This window comes from Brachypodium distachyon, chromosome 2, assembly GCF_000005505.3.
Source record: "Brachypodium distachyon strain Bd21 chromosome 2, Brachypodium_distachyon_v3.0, whole genome shotgun sequence".
Lineage (NCBI taxonomy): Eukaryota > Viridiplantae > Streptophyta > Magnoliopsida > Poales > Poaceae > Brachypodium > Brachypodium distachyon.
The window spans coordinates 34,376,716-34,392,471 of NC_016132.3; the positions used below are offsets into that span (position 1 = coordinate 34,376,716).

Here is a 15,756-nt window from a genome sequence, read left to right on the forward strand (position 1 = left end):
TCCTAAGATTTCACTTTGCATGTGCGCTTAATTAGGGACGTGCGTACGGGGTGAGTATATACTAGTATTTACAATTGATGGTCGTGAATTCATTCCAACTGAGACTATCTCTTAACGGTCACGGACTCATCTAATTGCGACTCATTTTATACTTATCATGATCTTTTGATTATTCTTAATTGGTTTTGATGACATTCAAGATAAAAAAAAATTAAAATAAACATTTTGAGATAATTATTATTTATCAGAAATTTTAAAAATATGACTCACAGATTCTTAATCTCGTAGCAAAGCACGGACATTTAGCTAGTACCCCGTAACATATTGACACACGGTTCTACTTCCTCCGTCTCATATTAAATGATTCAAATTTGTCCAAATATGAATGTATCTATGCCTAAAAAAATCTAGATACATTAATAAAAAATCACTTAATATGTGATTAAGAAGTTTGCACTTTGCACAGTGGCACTAAATACACGTCAGGTAAGTTCGTTCTTCTGCATGCTGCCCGTTGAGGTCGTGCCTCGACTGTTGGAAGCAGAACAGTGGCGTTGCAGATTTGCTTGCCATGGTTCGCGCGCCGGTGACGAGCAGATCCTCCGTATGCATTCATTGTCAGGAATTTTAGGCGGCTATTAGCAGAGAGAATACAGTCCAAACTGTACAGGCTCAGGCGAATCATTTGCTCAAAATTTAACTACTCCCTCCGTCACATATCTCAAATTTGTCCAAATACAGAAATATTTATATTTAAAAAAGCGTCTACATACATGTAATGAAAAATCACTTAATATGAGACAGAGAAGAGTACTACTTAGAAGATTTGAAAATTGAATTACAAATGGGTCTTTCGCGGGATCCCGTTTGCATCCCTAATACCGGGGTAGGAGTATTATGCAGCAAGGAATGTGACAAATTGGCTATGTAAAGACGCAAGGTTACGCTTATCCTAAAACTAACCATGCACAAACCTCAAGAACCAATACAAATACATCCGCCACTTGTCGACATTCTACAAGGAAAACCGAAAAGTCATACGAATTATACTACTCTCTCCGTTCAACAAAAGATGTCTGAAGTTTGTCAAAATTTAGATGTATCTGAACATGATTTTATGTATAGATGCATTCAAATTTAATCAAAAGTTGAGTTGAGACATCTTTTGTTGGACGGAGTAAGTACGGTATATTACATTTGCACTTGCTACACAACCATAAGTCAAGTGCGTCGGTGAATTGAAGGGAGGGAGGGAGCAGAGCGTGCGTATGTCTACGCCGTGTACCGCGAACGCACGATACTTACTCTTTGCTTTAGCATCAAGCGTACGTTAACTGTGCACGCCGGCTGCAGCTGCAAGCTAGCGGCTAGCACTACGTGTAGACCGTGTTGTACACTTGTACTAGCACCAGTAGTAGGAGCTCTTTGTACGGCACGGTCAAAGCCTGTCGTACTACGCACGTGCCAGGGAGGGAAGCACGTGGGGGGCAGTTCCAATTCGTACGTACAGTACCCGTCGTCTGCCTCGAGCCCCGATTCGACGCCGGATGAACAGTGCCCACCCACATGGATGCTTTGCGTTGCGTTTGCGTCCGATCGGCAATCGGCGCGGGCAAAGGCACGTGCTGGTCGACGTGGAGATTCGCGCGCCTCCCGATGGTTCCCCTGCCTACGCTAGAGCCAAGAGAGGTTTGGTGGTACGGATACATATACCAAAATTAAATATGGTTGGAAAAAAGCAAAAAATAGAAAATAAGGCATCTTTGATCCAACGCCAAAACAAGGCGTTTTTTTTGACATCCTATGAGCATTTTCAATGTCATCCCCAAATTTTATCCTCAAATGTCCTCATTTCGTTCATTGGGGGGAGCAAACGGACGTTTGTCCGACCCGTGTCCACCCCTGTCACCCAATGTTATCCCAAAATTTTCTCCTAAATTTCTCCATTTTCTTTTTCCCATTTTTTCTTTTTCCTTTTACCTTCAGCGAACCCATCTTCTCTCTTCCCCACCCGCATCTCCTTTCCCCGCCTCCGGCCGACCCCTGCCGCAGCCGCCCTCAGCCCTCCCACCGCCGCGGGTGCCCTCCTCCTCCCTCTGCGCCGGCACGAGCCCCCGCCGCCTCCTCTCTCTGGGTCGGCGTGCGCATGCTCGGGCGTGAGCCCCCGCCGCCGCCTCCTCTTCCTCTCTCTGGGTCGGCACGCGCCTGCTCCGGCGCGAGCCCCCTCCTCCTCACCGGGCCGGATCGCGCCGCCACCATCGCCTCCTCCTCCGCCCTCTGGGCCCCGCCTCTCCTTGCTATGGGCCGGCGCGCCCACTGCCTCCTCCTCCCTCTACGCCGGGACGCGCCACCATCTCCTCCTTCCTCTGCGCCGGCGCGCGCCACTACTGCCGCATCTCCTCTCGTTGGAGCCGTTGCTACCGCGTCACTCTCGCCGAAGACGCGCCAAGTCATGGGGTCCCACCCGTGCGCCTCTCCTCTTCACTCTCTCTGTCACGTGGGTCCAGACGGACGCGGACGCGGACACTCCAAACCTCTCCCAAATTTGGGGGCAATTTGAGAGACGAGGCAGGACATTTGGCACAATTTGTCCGTTTAGGGGATGACATTGGGGGATGATTTTGAGGATAAAATATCCATATCCCTCAAATAAGACATTTGGAATAACTTTGGGGGATGCCATTAAAGATGCTCTAACCTATTCTCGTGTTTTGTTATATTGTGCGTTTTTCTATTTGTATGAATCAAATAGCCAAGTACCGAAACTCGTGTATTTTCTAATCATATGTTTCACATGTCCGTCTTCTATTTGTATTTCCAAAATTTTCTACTCCCAGACCGGAATTACTTGTCGAAATATTACATGTATCTAGACGCTTTTTAAACATAAATATATACATAATTTGGCAAATTTGAGACAAGTAATATGGGTCGGAAGGAGTACTATTTGAACCTCTTTGTAGTCCCGGGAGTCAGAGAGACCTGAACCGAAACGATATGTAGTCCGTTCTTAGATATAGAAAGTTTTCCATTTTGTCAGACCTAAATTCGGCTGTTTCTTTTATTGTGCAAGAAAAACAATATCATCAAATCATGACGTTTCAAAAGTTTTTTTTATCTCGATAGTCTAATGAAATTTTTGCATATACATTACAAACCAAAACCGACTTTGCGTTTTTAGGTGTCAACATTTGCAGCATTAAAATAAATCCAAATACATTGAGTAACTCATGCCCCTCAACCTTGGTGTCAGTTATTGTGAATTTTCGCATATTTACAAATCTTGCTTCCGAAAACAAAACTATGAGCATTCACCAGGTGTCCCCCTCTTCTCACTTCTCTCTTTTGTCTTTCCTTATTATCCATCTTTCTTCAAGCGACATTTATACTGACATCCATATGACATACGTGGTTCATAACCGAAGATGTGTTTATTGGTGCTTCCTCCTGTTTATTTTGTTTCTTTGAATTTATATAATTTTTATTGGTTGATAAAATCAGATTATCTGCTCGGAAGAATAACTGCTTGTGTGTCACCTGTGACTATATCTTCGCAATGATACATGAAAAGAAGAATCATAATTAATAGGGCCTCTCAAGGTAATACAAAATGATTTTTGACCGGGAGTATAAATGAACTAAAATGATTATATCGGCAAATAGCAAGTGTAGAGATTTGTAGATTTTTCATAGATGCATGTTTTATGTTATTATGATGAGATTTTTTTTTCCTCTTCATCATACCAGAGATCAGAGTAATGTCTGCAACAAGGCTACGCTGGTATACAGTTTGTACGTTTGTTTTGCGATGCACAGCAACAGCATGAAGGTCCTGTTCATTGATTAGTGTCGAAGCGACGGTAATCTAATCTTGTCACTTCCTTCGGAGGAAAGCCTCGTGTACAGTTTGTACGTTTGTTTTGCGACGTGTGAGCGCTGATTAGTTAAACTAATTAAGCTGTATATTGTGGCCCAGTGATGAGCTTGGACGTTTGTGCTTGATTCACTGCACCGCGCTGATACCGGATCCGTGGCACATTCTTCTATCAATCACCCCGTTTCAAAGGATCTGTTTATTATTAGATCACTTTTTCTAGAACTGTATATGGAGCGTGGAAATATCTCCAGCCGGGGCAAAGACGCGCGGATGAGGCGAGGAAGCAAGCTGGCGACGAGGAGTGGACAAGTGTATAGAATTCTTCAGAGATGTTCAGGTTCAGAGTTTGGTTCTTGGCCGTTGGGTGTTTAAGTGAATCCTGTTTGGGGATCAACTCAAACAATCGGTCGGAGAGACCGGATTTAGAGCAGAAACTTTTGCGGTTAGCTCCCGCAGCAAATTATACCTGTATTTTACAGTAATTCTTTGTTATTGTCCTATTCTTTTACCTCGAGTCTGTAAATGTGAGAATGAAGTACAGTAAGATTTTTTTTGTAGGGTTAGCCAATTCTAACCGCTCTCTTGTTTCGTCTCCTTTTTATTTGAGAAACATTTCGTCTCCTCTTACCTCCGGTTTCTCCTGACACGACAAGGATTTGGTCCCCAAATTCTGGGCCGAGGGAGCTCCAGGTTGCGGGGAGGTGCAGTTGTTGTTCTGGCCTTCTGGGCCGCAAGGGCGGTGGCTAAATGCACCTTTCAGCAAGCGGGCTTTGTGGACAGCAGCGGTGATATCTAAGCGGCATGTTGGGTTCGCTAAAAAAACACTAAAATTAGCGTGCACTAAGATTTAGCGTGCAAAGTAAAATTTACCGGTGAATCAAAACTCCCCTGCGATCAGTGTTTGGCAGAAGAACAACCTGTCGTAGAAGAACAGCCTGTCCTCATTTTGATTTCACCTAAAATTCAGAACAGAGCACCATCAAGAAATCGGATCAGAACCACAGCACTGACACACAATTCATCAAAAATACCCCAACACAAAGTGACAAAACCACCAAAAAATTGGATCAAATCAACAAAATTGAAACTGTTACAAACAATCAGAGCAAAGAAGGATAGGGATCCCGTTGTTGCCGTCGCCGTTGGACCCCGTCCGCTGCCGTCGCTGGACCCCAACCCCAACGCCGCCGCCATGCTGCTTCCGCAGGATCTGGCCGCCGCCGCAATTGGATCCCCAGCAACCTGCAGCCCCATCATTCCTCGGAGTCGGATCCTGCTGGTGGGTCGCAGCCGGCTGGATCCCACCTCCGCTGGATCCCATCGTCGAAGTCACCGCCGCGGCACCTCAACATGCCGGCGTCGCCGCCGCCCAACCTGTTCCGTCGCCTCTCTTGGTCTCTCCGATCTATGTGTTTCCCTAGGTAAGTTTATTCGGGCCTCCGGAGGTCCGTGTTTCTTTCCGGTTGTAATGGGGCAAAAACAGGTGTAAAAGAATCCTAAAACGGCCATCCAAGTGGGTTTTGGGGTTGGACCGGAAAACAAATGGGGTCTGTAAAATACACCCGTAAAATGGGCCAAAACCGACCATCCAAGCGGGGCCTAAGGCCTTGTTTGGGGTTTAGTTTGGTATTAAAAAATAGAGTGTTTTGTGGGGAAAAATTAGAAATAATCCTCTCTAAACTCTTCATACCAAGCAACCATTTGATATTTGTAGTGTTTTTCAATTTATAGTGAATACTATCCTAAAAACACCCAAAAAATTCTAGTACCAAACAAGACTCACTATAGCTTGGATGGCGGTGGCTCGACATGGCCACATGAGTAGTGTAGCCACAAGCCCACGGCTACCATTAAACATAGCAATCTATAAGTTTATAGATATTAATTTTTGCATACACCGAAGCCACCAGTTATAAGGAATCGCAAACATCAGCAAGCAGGGGCTGCACGATCATCATTCCCGTGCCCTCACTCGTCGTCGGAAGGTAGAATTCTGGAATAATTGGAGAGGGTACACAAGAACAATAGAAGACTCCGGCTCATCAATCAAGCACATGAAGATTACACAATTCTCTACCAAAAAGTGTGGTTAAAACTCATAGTTTTAAATAGCCAGGCGCTATAGATGTTTGAACAATATCTAGTTATTCCTCTCCCTTCACGATTAGCGGCTATAGCCCGCTAAAAGTTAGGCAAATTTGACTGCGCAAATCACCTTTCTTGGTTCATACTACACTTATACATTATTCTTTTCATACCACTTGGGTTCAGACGTCACTGAGTCGAAGAAAAGTGGCAAGACTTCTTAAATATGACAAAGTATGTGCGAACCTCTCCGGTGATTGTCTATCTGGCGCTGCCCCCTCTTCTCCCCAACTATCCCTCCCTCCCTGTCACTCTCATTTTATCCACTCTATGACACCGCCCCCTCTTCCTACGCTGCTGCCCCCGCTTCTCCTCACATCATCGTGTCCTCCACTTTTCCTCACGACGCCGTGTCCTCCACTTCCTACATCGCCGCCGCCTCCTCCTCTCCCGCGTTGCCTCCAGGGACTGTCGTCGCATTGTTGCCGATAGGACGCCTCCGTTGACAGATTCGGTAGATCCCACTCATCAACGAGGTCTCTCATCTGGATCTTTCTGCTAGAAAGTCGCAGACTAGCCGAGAGGTCGTTGGGAGATTGGTGTCGATGGGGCCAAGGAGTCACGATGGGAGGAAGGTGAGTTTTCATTTTATTTTTCTGCAAAATCCTTAAAATGAAAAGTGGGATTTTTTTGAGAACGCATTTACGGAGGGCATTTTTATTTACCACAATTTGCTAATCAACCTTCTATTTTTACCTATTTTTATAGTACTTCGTATTTTTTTTTGAGAAAAGTACTCCGTATTTCTAATAGTGTTGCAAGTATAGGTGGCCAACAGGCCGGTCCGGCCTGGCACAAGCCCGTCTAAAGATAAACAGGCCAGGCTCGGGCACGGTTTGATGAAGCCCGCCAATATAGGTGAGCCGGGCCGGGCCAGCCCGAAAAGTCCTCCTCCAGGCGCAGGGCGCGGCACCGAGCCCAGCCAGCCCGGGCCGGGCCTGTTAAGCTGGGCCTGAGAAAATCACATGTTGCATAAGGCCAAACTAAAAAATAAAATAAATAAGAGATGAAAACGGGCCAAAATTGGAAATATAATGGGCCAAACTGTTGGGCTGAACCAGATTTTTAAAAATTAGTCGGCGAAATATTGGAAAACTAAAAAAAAATCGGGTCGTGCCGAGCCAGGCGCAGTTGGGCTAAGCCCGCTGGGCTTTCGGGCCTAGCCGGAAAGCACGGCCCGTTGGCCACCAATAGTCGCAAGTATTCTAAAAAAAACCCTATAGTTGCAAGTACAGTAACACCACAAGTCCACAACGTTGGACATACCACCGGAACCATTTTCCTGAAACTTCTTCTACAGTTCTACTGCACACCAGGCCAGTTCACCACTTCACCCGCACCGCACTGCCCCTGGCCTCTTCCGCCTCGCTTATTTTTCCCGCTTTTTGCCTGTGCTCTTCCTCCGCCTCTCACTCTCCCCGCTAGGGTTTCCGCTTGGTCCGCCGACGACGACCAGCGGGGGAAGCGATCCGACCGTGCTTCAGTGCTGGTGAGCTCTCTCCGCGACGAAGCCGTACACTGTTTGTCCGTACGGTTGCTCGCTTGCGGGTGGGGCTGTGGGTTTCCTTTTCGGGGGTTTTGGTGGGGGTTTGGTTTCGTGGTGGTGCGGTCGCATCGTGCGCCGCGGGGTTTGAGGTTTGTGGCGGGTCGGCGTCGAACGATCTAGGGTTTCCTGCTCCGCATTGGGGTGGCGTGGTTTGGTTGTTTTGGTTTGCCCGCTGGGATGAAATGGAGGTACTTTTGTGATCACGGGAGTCGTTTCGGAATTTTTTGTTGGGGTTATTTGGGCTAGGAAGCTTGTTGGGCTGTCGATTTTTCCATGAGAAGTTCATAGGTGACTGGTTGCTGTGCTGTGCTGGTTGACTGGTTGGATGCTTGTTTGTCCGATGGGTTTTCTAGAAGTACGGGGTGATGAAGATTAGTTCCGATTTCTGAGTGGTTTCAGGTTGCTAGTCCATGATTTATCTCGCTACGGAATGGGGGTTTAACCTGTTCGAGTCGCTGTTCGTCTCCGGATGCAGTTCCTGTTACTTGCTTTCGTCTCAACCACCCAACTCCGGGCGTCCTCTTCTGACCGATCTCGTATTCTGACTTACCCAAGCTCCAATCAACTGCTCCACCGACGACTCACACCTCTCATGCGCATAACCTCCATCATTGCTCCTGTTCTATCTCAGTGCATCCCGGTTGTCTCCACCTGTCTGTAATCTTGGAAATTGGTTGTTGAGGTATGAGCTTTTAGTCATCCTAGATGATCACTTGTGGTTTAATTGCTCTATGATGAGATAGCTCTTGATTTACTTTGTCCTTGCATGATGATTACTTTTGTATGGTTACCTAGTTTCCATGTGCGAGTGATCTGTGCTTATGATGTGGCTATCGTAGATACTATATGTGTGTAATGCCTTAGGGTGTATGCACTGAACCTTTCTGTGTGATTCCTGAAGCTTGTATGAGAACTTTTGGCCACGTTGTGGGACAACATTCAGTCTTGGATCTGGTCTACTAAGATGGCTGGTGTCTAAGGTGGTGCATTGGGCAAGCATTGTGTACTTGTTGCTGAAGACAGGTGTTTTACTAGATAGCTCGCTGTGTAGTGGTATTATTTTATTTGCATGGTTTTGTGGGTGCACGTGATTTGCGTTAAGCTTGGATGTGTCTAAGGTGGTACATTGGGCAAGCATCGTGTACTGTTGCTGAAGACAGGTGTTTTACAAGATGGCCCACTGTGTAGTGGTATTATTTTAGTTGCATGGATTTGTTAGGGCCTACGTGATTTGATTTAAGCTTGGATGAGTTGTCGATCAGTGTGACTGACTGTCATGGACATGACACTCGTGGTATTATTTTAGCTGCAGGCTTTTGTTGGGGTTTGTGTGGTTTGGGTTTAAGTTTGAAGTTGTCAATCAGTGTGACTTGCTGTCCTGGCCATGCCACGGTCTTGGCTTGTAGTTTATGTTTCATTTTTTTTTGAAAGTATATTTTTCGAGACTGTACATTTCAAGTTTCTTTTGCAGTTCGAAAAGCATATGTTGCTGATTGTTGCGATCTTTAGGTTCCAATCCTCCCTTGAATATGAACTTATACCCACTTTTGTTAAATTGTACCCTTGCATCTACTAACTTATGTGGTTTGCATGCCTTACAAAATTGTGAACCACAGGGTGTTGGAAGGAAGAGACCCGCTGTTGTGCAATGCAGGTACAGACCCGTAATCTCCGGGAAAACCAGCTAGGAGGAGTGATCTTTGGTTGCAAGCATGAAACAATGGAAGAGTGCTTCAGTAAACAGCTATTTGGTTTGTGAAATCCACACTTTACCTGTTGCCTTCAACATTTATTAGTTTTAACAGCATGATTTGGTGACTGGCAATATCCTGTTAGTTTTCTTTGTCTTTGTTTTTATCTTTACTCTCTTATATATACACGTTATATATTATAAAGATAAAAAATCTGAGTTGGTGTCCACCGAGGTTAAAAATAGTTACTGGAATTATCATACATTTTATGTAAGAGACATATGTTCATCTTTTAGTTGGTTTGATTGATTGTATATTAAGTTTATTTTATTTTGCACAAAGCTAGGGACTATGACGACACAAGCATTTATACAACTCATGCAATAAAAGAACTTCCGTAGCAATGCACGAGATTTAGCTAGTGAGAAGACTATTGACTTTATTTGCTGATGCAGTTATGGGGTTTATAAAACATATACTCATTTAGCCTTTTCTTCAATTTCTCACCTTAATTAATTTTTGCTACTTGCTTTACAGGTCTGCCTTCATTACATTTATCGTATGTGAGGAATGTCAAAGCTGGTCTACCTTTGTTTCTATTCAATTATTCTGATAGAAAGCTGCATGGTGTTTTTGAGGCTGCCAGTCCTGGTGGAAACTGTATTGACCCATATGCTTGGAGTGATGATGGCACTTTAAGAACACCTTTTCCTGCACAGGTATCAATACATTATGAATTCATAAATAATTTGCACTGTTTGCTTCATGTATAGTTAGTTAAGTTAGTTCCAGTTTATTCTGCTAATATAAAGCGACGGTGTGTTTTTTAAGGTTCGTATTTGCACAAGGACTCGATATCTGCCGCTGCTTGAAGGCCAATACAAAAAAGTGCTTCAAGATAACTATTACACCAGTCACTACTTCTTTTTTGAGCTAGACCATGCACAAACTAGAGCTTTAATTGCTTTGTTCAAGTCACTTGGTCCTCCTAATGTCAAGCAAGTCCCAGCTATTTCAAGCAAAAGGAGTCTAGTTGTACCATTACCATCAACAAAAAGGGTGGCATCAGTTATTCCTAAACAAAAGAAAGGCACATCCAATTCAAAGGACATCAATCCATTTAGTGTTCTGTCAATTTCAAGTGGAATTGTTCCAGATGACTTGGTTGATTCTGATGCGGACAGTGGTAGCATTAGTAGAACATCAGATAGTAACACTGATGAGAAGGCATCTGGGGAGCTAGTTTCTGACTGGGAGGATTTGGATGACAATGATCTTCAGAACCAGTTCGGTCTTTGTTCAAATCCAGATGAGGTCAGTCAACATTCGTCATACAAAACTGTTGCTGAAGGAGTGGAGGTTATGCAGTGCAATCAACCGGTTGTTGATCCTGTGAATGAAGGAAGTCACACTTGTGATGAAGACACGCTTGTGAATTCACATGATGATGGAACATATGGTGAGGTTCAGAATGAACCAGATGGTGTTGGGGTACAGCTTGAAACGCCGTCCATCCTGAAAAAACTCAAGGAGTTGTTTGTATTGCGGCAGCAGGCAGCACTATCTTCCCAGGATTTTGTTTATTCTAGTCCAGATGGATATGTACCTGAAGAAACCCAGGTCAATGCAAACCTTTCTAGCCAAGATGAATCTGTGCCTGAAGAAACACTGTTGAATGCAAACCTTTCTAGTCAAGATGAATCTGTGCCTGAAGAAACACTGTTGAATGCAAACCTTTGTAGTCAAGATGAATCTGCATCTGGAGAAACACAGTTCAGTGCAAGCCTTTCTAGTCAAGATGAATCTGTACCTGAAGAAACACCGGTCAATGCCATTCCTAGTCAAGTGGAATTTGTACCTGAAGAAAAACAGATCAATGCAAACCTTTCTTGTCAAGATCAACATGTACCTGAAGAAACACAGGCCAATGCAAGCCTTTCTACTCCTGATCATTATGTACCTGAAGAAACACAGGCCAAGTCAAGCCTTCGCCTTTCCAACAAGCCAGTTTGTGGTACCGTGGAGGATAATACATGTGTTCAGCAACATCATGGAAATGCTGAGGTGCCTTTCTTATCCCTTTCTTTTTGGCTGTTTTTGCTTTTCATTATTTGATTACAGTTCATAATCTAGTTTCTCATATCTAATTCACATTGTTCTTCGTTTCATTACTCTCTGCAGCTTCTACGAATCATCACTGACTTAACCAAGAAGGCTGATGCACTGGAGAAGAATCAGGTTCTTCGTTTCTTCTTGAACATGCGGGATTGAAAAGTTGATTGATGCCTTTATTTTCTTGTTGGATAGAAAACCATGGAAGATTTTGCACTCCATATCACCTGTGGTTTTCTGAACTTAGGCACTGTGTTGTTATAAGGAATCAAAGTGTCCTACATGGTTCCATTGCTTAATTTTCTTACAATGGTGATAACTGATGTGTTTAGTTTAGCATAGAAATTCCATTTTATGGGAACAGTATGTGTTCGTAGGGAGCGAGCCTAGCTCACTTCGGTGGGGGAGTGGATGGATGTACAAACCCACTACCTGGGTTCAAGTTCTCAAGGACTCAAATTTGGATCCTATTATTATACTGATGTGATATTAAACCATTTAGTTCATCTTTACAGTACTTATTTCTGTCAATACACAGACTGTACTGGTTAGCTGGTTTGCTTAATCTTTGTTGCTCACTTCTTTTGCTTCATATGCAAATATGCATATACTATTCTGACTATGTCTTGTTATTTGCCAGATTAAGTCAGATCAAGAAATAATTTCATTGAAGGAAGTAATTAAAGACTCGGGAAGAAAAGTACAGCAACTGGAATACCGTATAGATGAGTTACAATTCAAATTTGACTCCTCGTTGTCTCTTCAAGGAAGCATGTGTGATAATCTGGACAGGCCATCAATATTCCTGATTGGTGGTTATAATGGCGTGACCTGGTTATCATCTCTTGATTCTTTTTCTCCAAAAAAAGACATACTGGTGCCTCTCACATCAATGGGTTCTGCACGTTCATATGCATCTGTGGCTGCAATGGAAGGCTGTATATTTGTTTTTGGTGGTGGAGATGGCAGTTCATGGTATAACACAGGTAATATTATGATATTATTTCAATGTGCTGTCCCTACTTCTCTGTCTAGGCTTCAAACTTCAGTTATATACTATCTTTTTGTAGCGGAGTGCTATAATACAAGGAGTAATGAGTGGATGATATGCCCCTGTTTGAACCATGAGAAAGGATCCCTTGCTGGAGTAAGTCTTGATGGCAAAATATATGCGATGGGTGGAGGAGATGGATCTCAAACTTACTCAGAAGTTGAGATGTTTGATCCTTTTCTTGGGAAGTGGATATGTAGTCCATCTATGCTGCAGCCAGTATGTTCTCAGCCTGTCGGTTGCTTCTGCTAATTACTCTGTGTACTTTGATATGTTGCTACCTGTTTCGGAGTAACACTGAACTTATTTGCCTATTTTAGCCATGATTGCATTATGGTAACCTCAGTAAGCTTAATATGGACAAATAAGGGAGCATCGGTTTGCTTCAAAATTTTCACTTTGCTGTATAATGTATTTGCTCAGGCTTAACCGTATCCCTCTTCTGCGTAGGCATACACAATGATGCTTCATGAAAGCTGAGTTTTGCATTGCGTCCTACATATAGTATCTAGAATATTGTTGCTTTTGATGTTGGGATAAAACTGAAAAGGGACATTGAATTAATTATTCTAATATGGGGTTCTAATATCAGTGGTAATCAAGAGAGTAGTTTGATAGTCGACTGATCTTGACACTGATCTCTTAAATGTGCTGCAATATGTTTCAGCGATTTGCTCTAGCAGGGGCAGAATCGAGTGGTGTCATCTATGCCACTGGTGGATATGATGGCCACAAGTACTTACAGTAAGATCTCTTACCATTTTCCTTTCATGTTATTGCTCTCTCTTCCACATTTTTTTCCTAAAAATCTTGACCGGCACAGATTCTAAAATGACCCATATTGTGTGACATGGAGGGAGTACATGATTTATTTATGCTATAAATAACAATCATACTACACTCAGGTCCGCTGAAAGGTATGATCCAAGGGAGGGTTTCTGGGTTCGGCTTCCAAGCATGAATGCTAGGAGAGGGTGCCATGCTGTAGCTGTCCTGGACGATGTCCTGTGAGTAACTTTCTCATATGTTTTAGATCATACTGAACACAAATTCAATGACATCTTGGTCTTAAATCTTGGCAAGAAATTTAGTTAGGTGGTTTACTGTTTCAGATATGCCATCGGAGGGTATGATGGGGTCAGTATGGTTTCCAGTGTTGAGATCTTTGATCCTCGTCTCAACGCTTGGAAGATGGGTGATCCCATGAGCAGCCCAAGGGGATATGCCTCCGCGGTTACTCTGGATGACAGCTTGTTCGTCCTCGGTGGTCTGCGGTCCAATGAACAGATACTGGACACTGTAAGTAAACATTGTTATCAACACTGTAAGTAAACCATGAGTCCTTGACAAATCCTCTTTCAAATACAGTTTCTTCCTTTCTGTTGCAGGTGGAAGTTTACAATGTGAGCTCCGGCTGGACAGTTCCAGGTTTCAGTTCAATAGGGAAGAGATCCTTCGCATCTGCCATTGTCATGTGATCAGTAACAGGAATGCAGTGCCTTGTCCCATCAGTCTGTTAACAACCGCCATATGTGGAACATTAAACCCATGTTTTCTGAAAATCAGTTTTAGGGTTCATCATCTCACCCTGTCCCTTTTGAGCTCCGATTATGTACAGCCAAAACCAGCAACTCAGCGCATGGTCCAAAGTCTTAACGACCTTCCGTTAGTTACATAGCTTTAATCATGCATCTCGGGGGATGCAATGCAGTTAGAATGTTCCTAGTTCTGTTTAAAGTTTTAGCCCTCGTTGACATACCTGGAAGTATGCATGAATGAAATACATTAGAATTTTCTGGATGCTGATTAGCTGCTACCCGTATTTCCACAATGTGGTTATTTCGTTACAACGTCTTATTTACAGGTTGCATCAGAACTTCTCTTGATATCTATTGCCCAGTATGTCTTTTCTTTTTTGAACTGTATTGCTCAGTATGTCTCGTGTGACTGTGAGAGCAGTTATACCCATCTGTTCGGCACGGTAGTGTAATGTGGCTTTTACCATGCACGAGAGCGTGGCAGATCAATGGTACATGGGCAGCAGGGTCTGGGGATTCCCCAAACCAAAAGTGCCGACCGTTAGGTACCCAGGTGGCGCTTGCGGTACAAGCGTGCTGTTCCTATACTGTGTCCAGTCTTTGGTCCTCTAGTGTAGACCTGGTCAGCCTGCAGCCGTGCTTTTCCAGCTCAAGCCCCTGTCTTCGAACCACGGGACCAAGGTAGGACTCTTCGAAACTGAAACGAATTTTGAATCATTGGATGCATTTTCCTTGACAACGATAGTAGAATGTCTTTTAAGGGAAAAGGTGTTCCTTTTTGTTGTTCTTGTGATTTCCCATGACTGAAATGAAGAATCTATGTCTGAGATGGCGGTGCAACTCCGGATGGCACCCAGCAGGTTCGGGGCCGGGTCCAGCCATACCAGACCCGGACCCGGCCACTCGCCCTGCGACCCGGACCCGGACCCGGGTCTAAATTTTTCATAGACCCGGACCCGACGCGGGTCTCGAGGACCCGCGGGTATATCCGACCCGGTTCAACAGTCTAGCAATAAGCACTTCAGTCTTCGCCACAACAATAGCAATTCAGACGAGAATTAAAAATATAAGATGCAAAAGTGCTCCAAGGTTCAAAGCCTCAAATCAGGTGAGATTAAAATCAGGAGAGGAACATAAATAACAAATCGAAAAGAAAAGCTGCAAGCATCAGGTGCTAATAGAACAGCACAGGGCACAACACACAAGCATCATCGTACATCCATCACCATCACGTGCTCACGAGTAGCACAGCACAACACACACACTAGTTGGACCGGGAGTTGGTGTCCATGGCTGGGCCGGAGGTGGATGGGGAGTTGGGGACTTGGGGAAGGGGAGCAATCGGCGAAGGAGATGGCAGCACAGCGGCTGGCCGCGGGCCTGCGGGAGCCGGCGGTTGGCTGGCTGGCGGCAGAGGGCAGGAGGAGTAGGGACTGGGGAGCCCTGCTGGGGACAGACGCGAGACTGCGAGAGGAAGAGAACAGGGGGCGGCGTTGTCGTGGGGAAGAGGAGAACGAAGGGAGTTGCTTCTGGTGGAGTCTGGACGGGATGGGAAGGTTAGGGTTTTTAGTTGGACCGGGAGTTAGGACTGGGCTTATCTATTGTGCTGGGCCGAATTTTAGTAACTCAATGCATTTTTGACATGCAGAGCCCATATTCTGAATCGGGTTTCCGGGTTCGGGTAAGACACTACCAGACCCGGACCCGTCAGATCCGACGGGTCCGAAATTTTCCCATTTACAGACCTGCGGGTCTGATTTTTTCTAGACCCGCTGCTAATCGGGTTTAGACCCGTC

General features: G+C 44.5%; 1 protein-coding gene across 2 annotated transcripts; it reads left to right on the forward strand.

Annotated features, from left to right (window-relative positions):
- Window positions 1–7,308: 7,308 nt before the first annotated feature.
- On the forward strand, window positions 7,309–14,265 carry LOC100836442. 2 transcript variants are annotated; one of them, XM_003566456.4, is made up of 11 exons: window positions 7,309–7,511; window positions 9,185–9,319; window positions 9,797–9,978; window positions 10,091–11,323; window positions 11,441–11,497; window positions 12,012–12,357; window positions 12,442–12,641; window positions 13,090–13,166; window positions 13,328–13,429; window positions 13,535–13,721; window positions 13,811–14,265. In XM_003566456.4, exons 2-11 carry the CDS (start codon window positions 9,217–9,219, stop codon window positions 13,898–13,900), a joined length of 2,577 nt encoding a protein of 858 aa, XP_003566504.1. In that variant the 5' UTR covers window positions 7,309–7,511; window positions 9,185–9,216; the 3' UTR covers window positions 13,901–14,265. The 2 variants fall into 2 exon arrangements, with proteins under 2 accessions (XP_003566504.1, XP_024314098.1); XM_024458330.1 differs by lacking the exon at window positions 7,309–7,511 and adding an exon at window positions 7,651–8,250.
- Window positions 14,266–15,756: the final 1,491 nt, after the last annotated feature.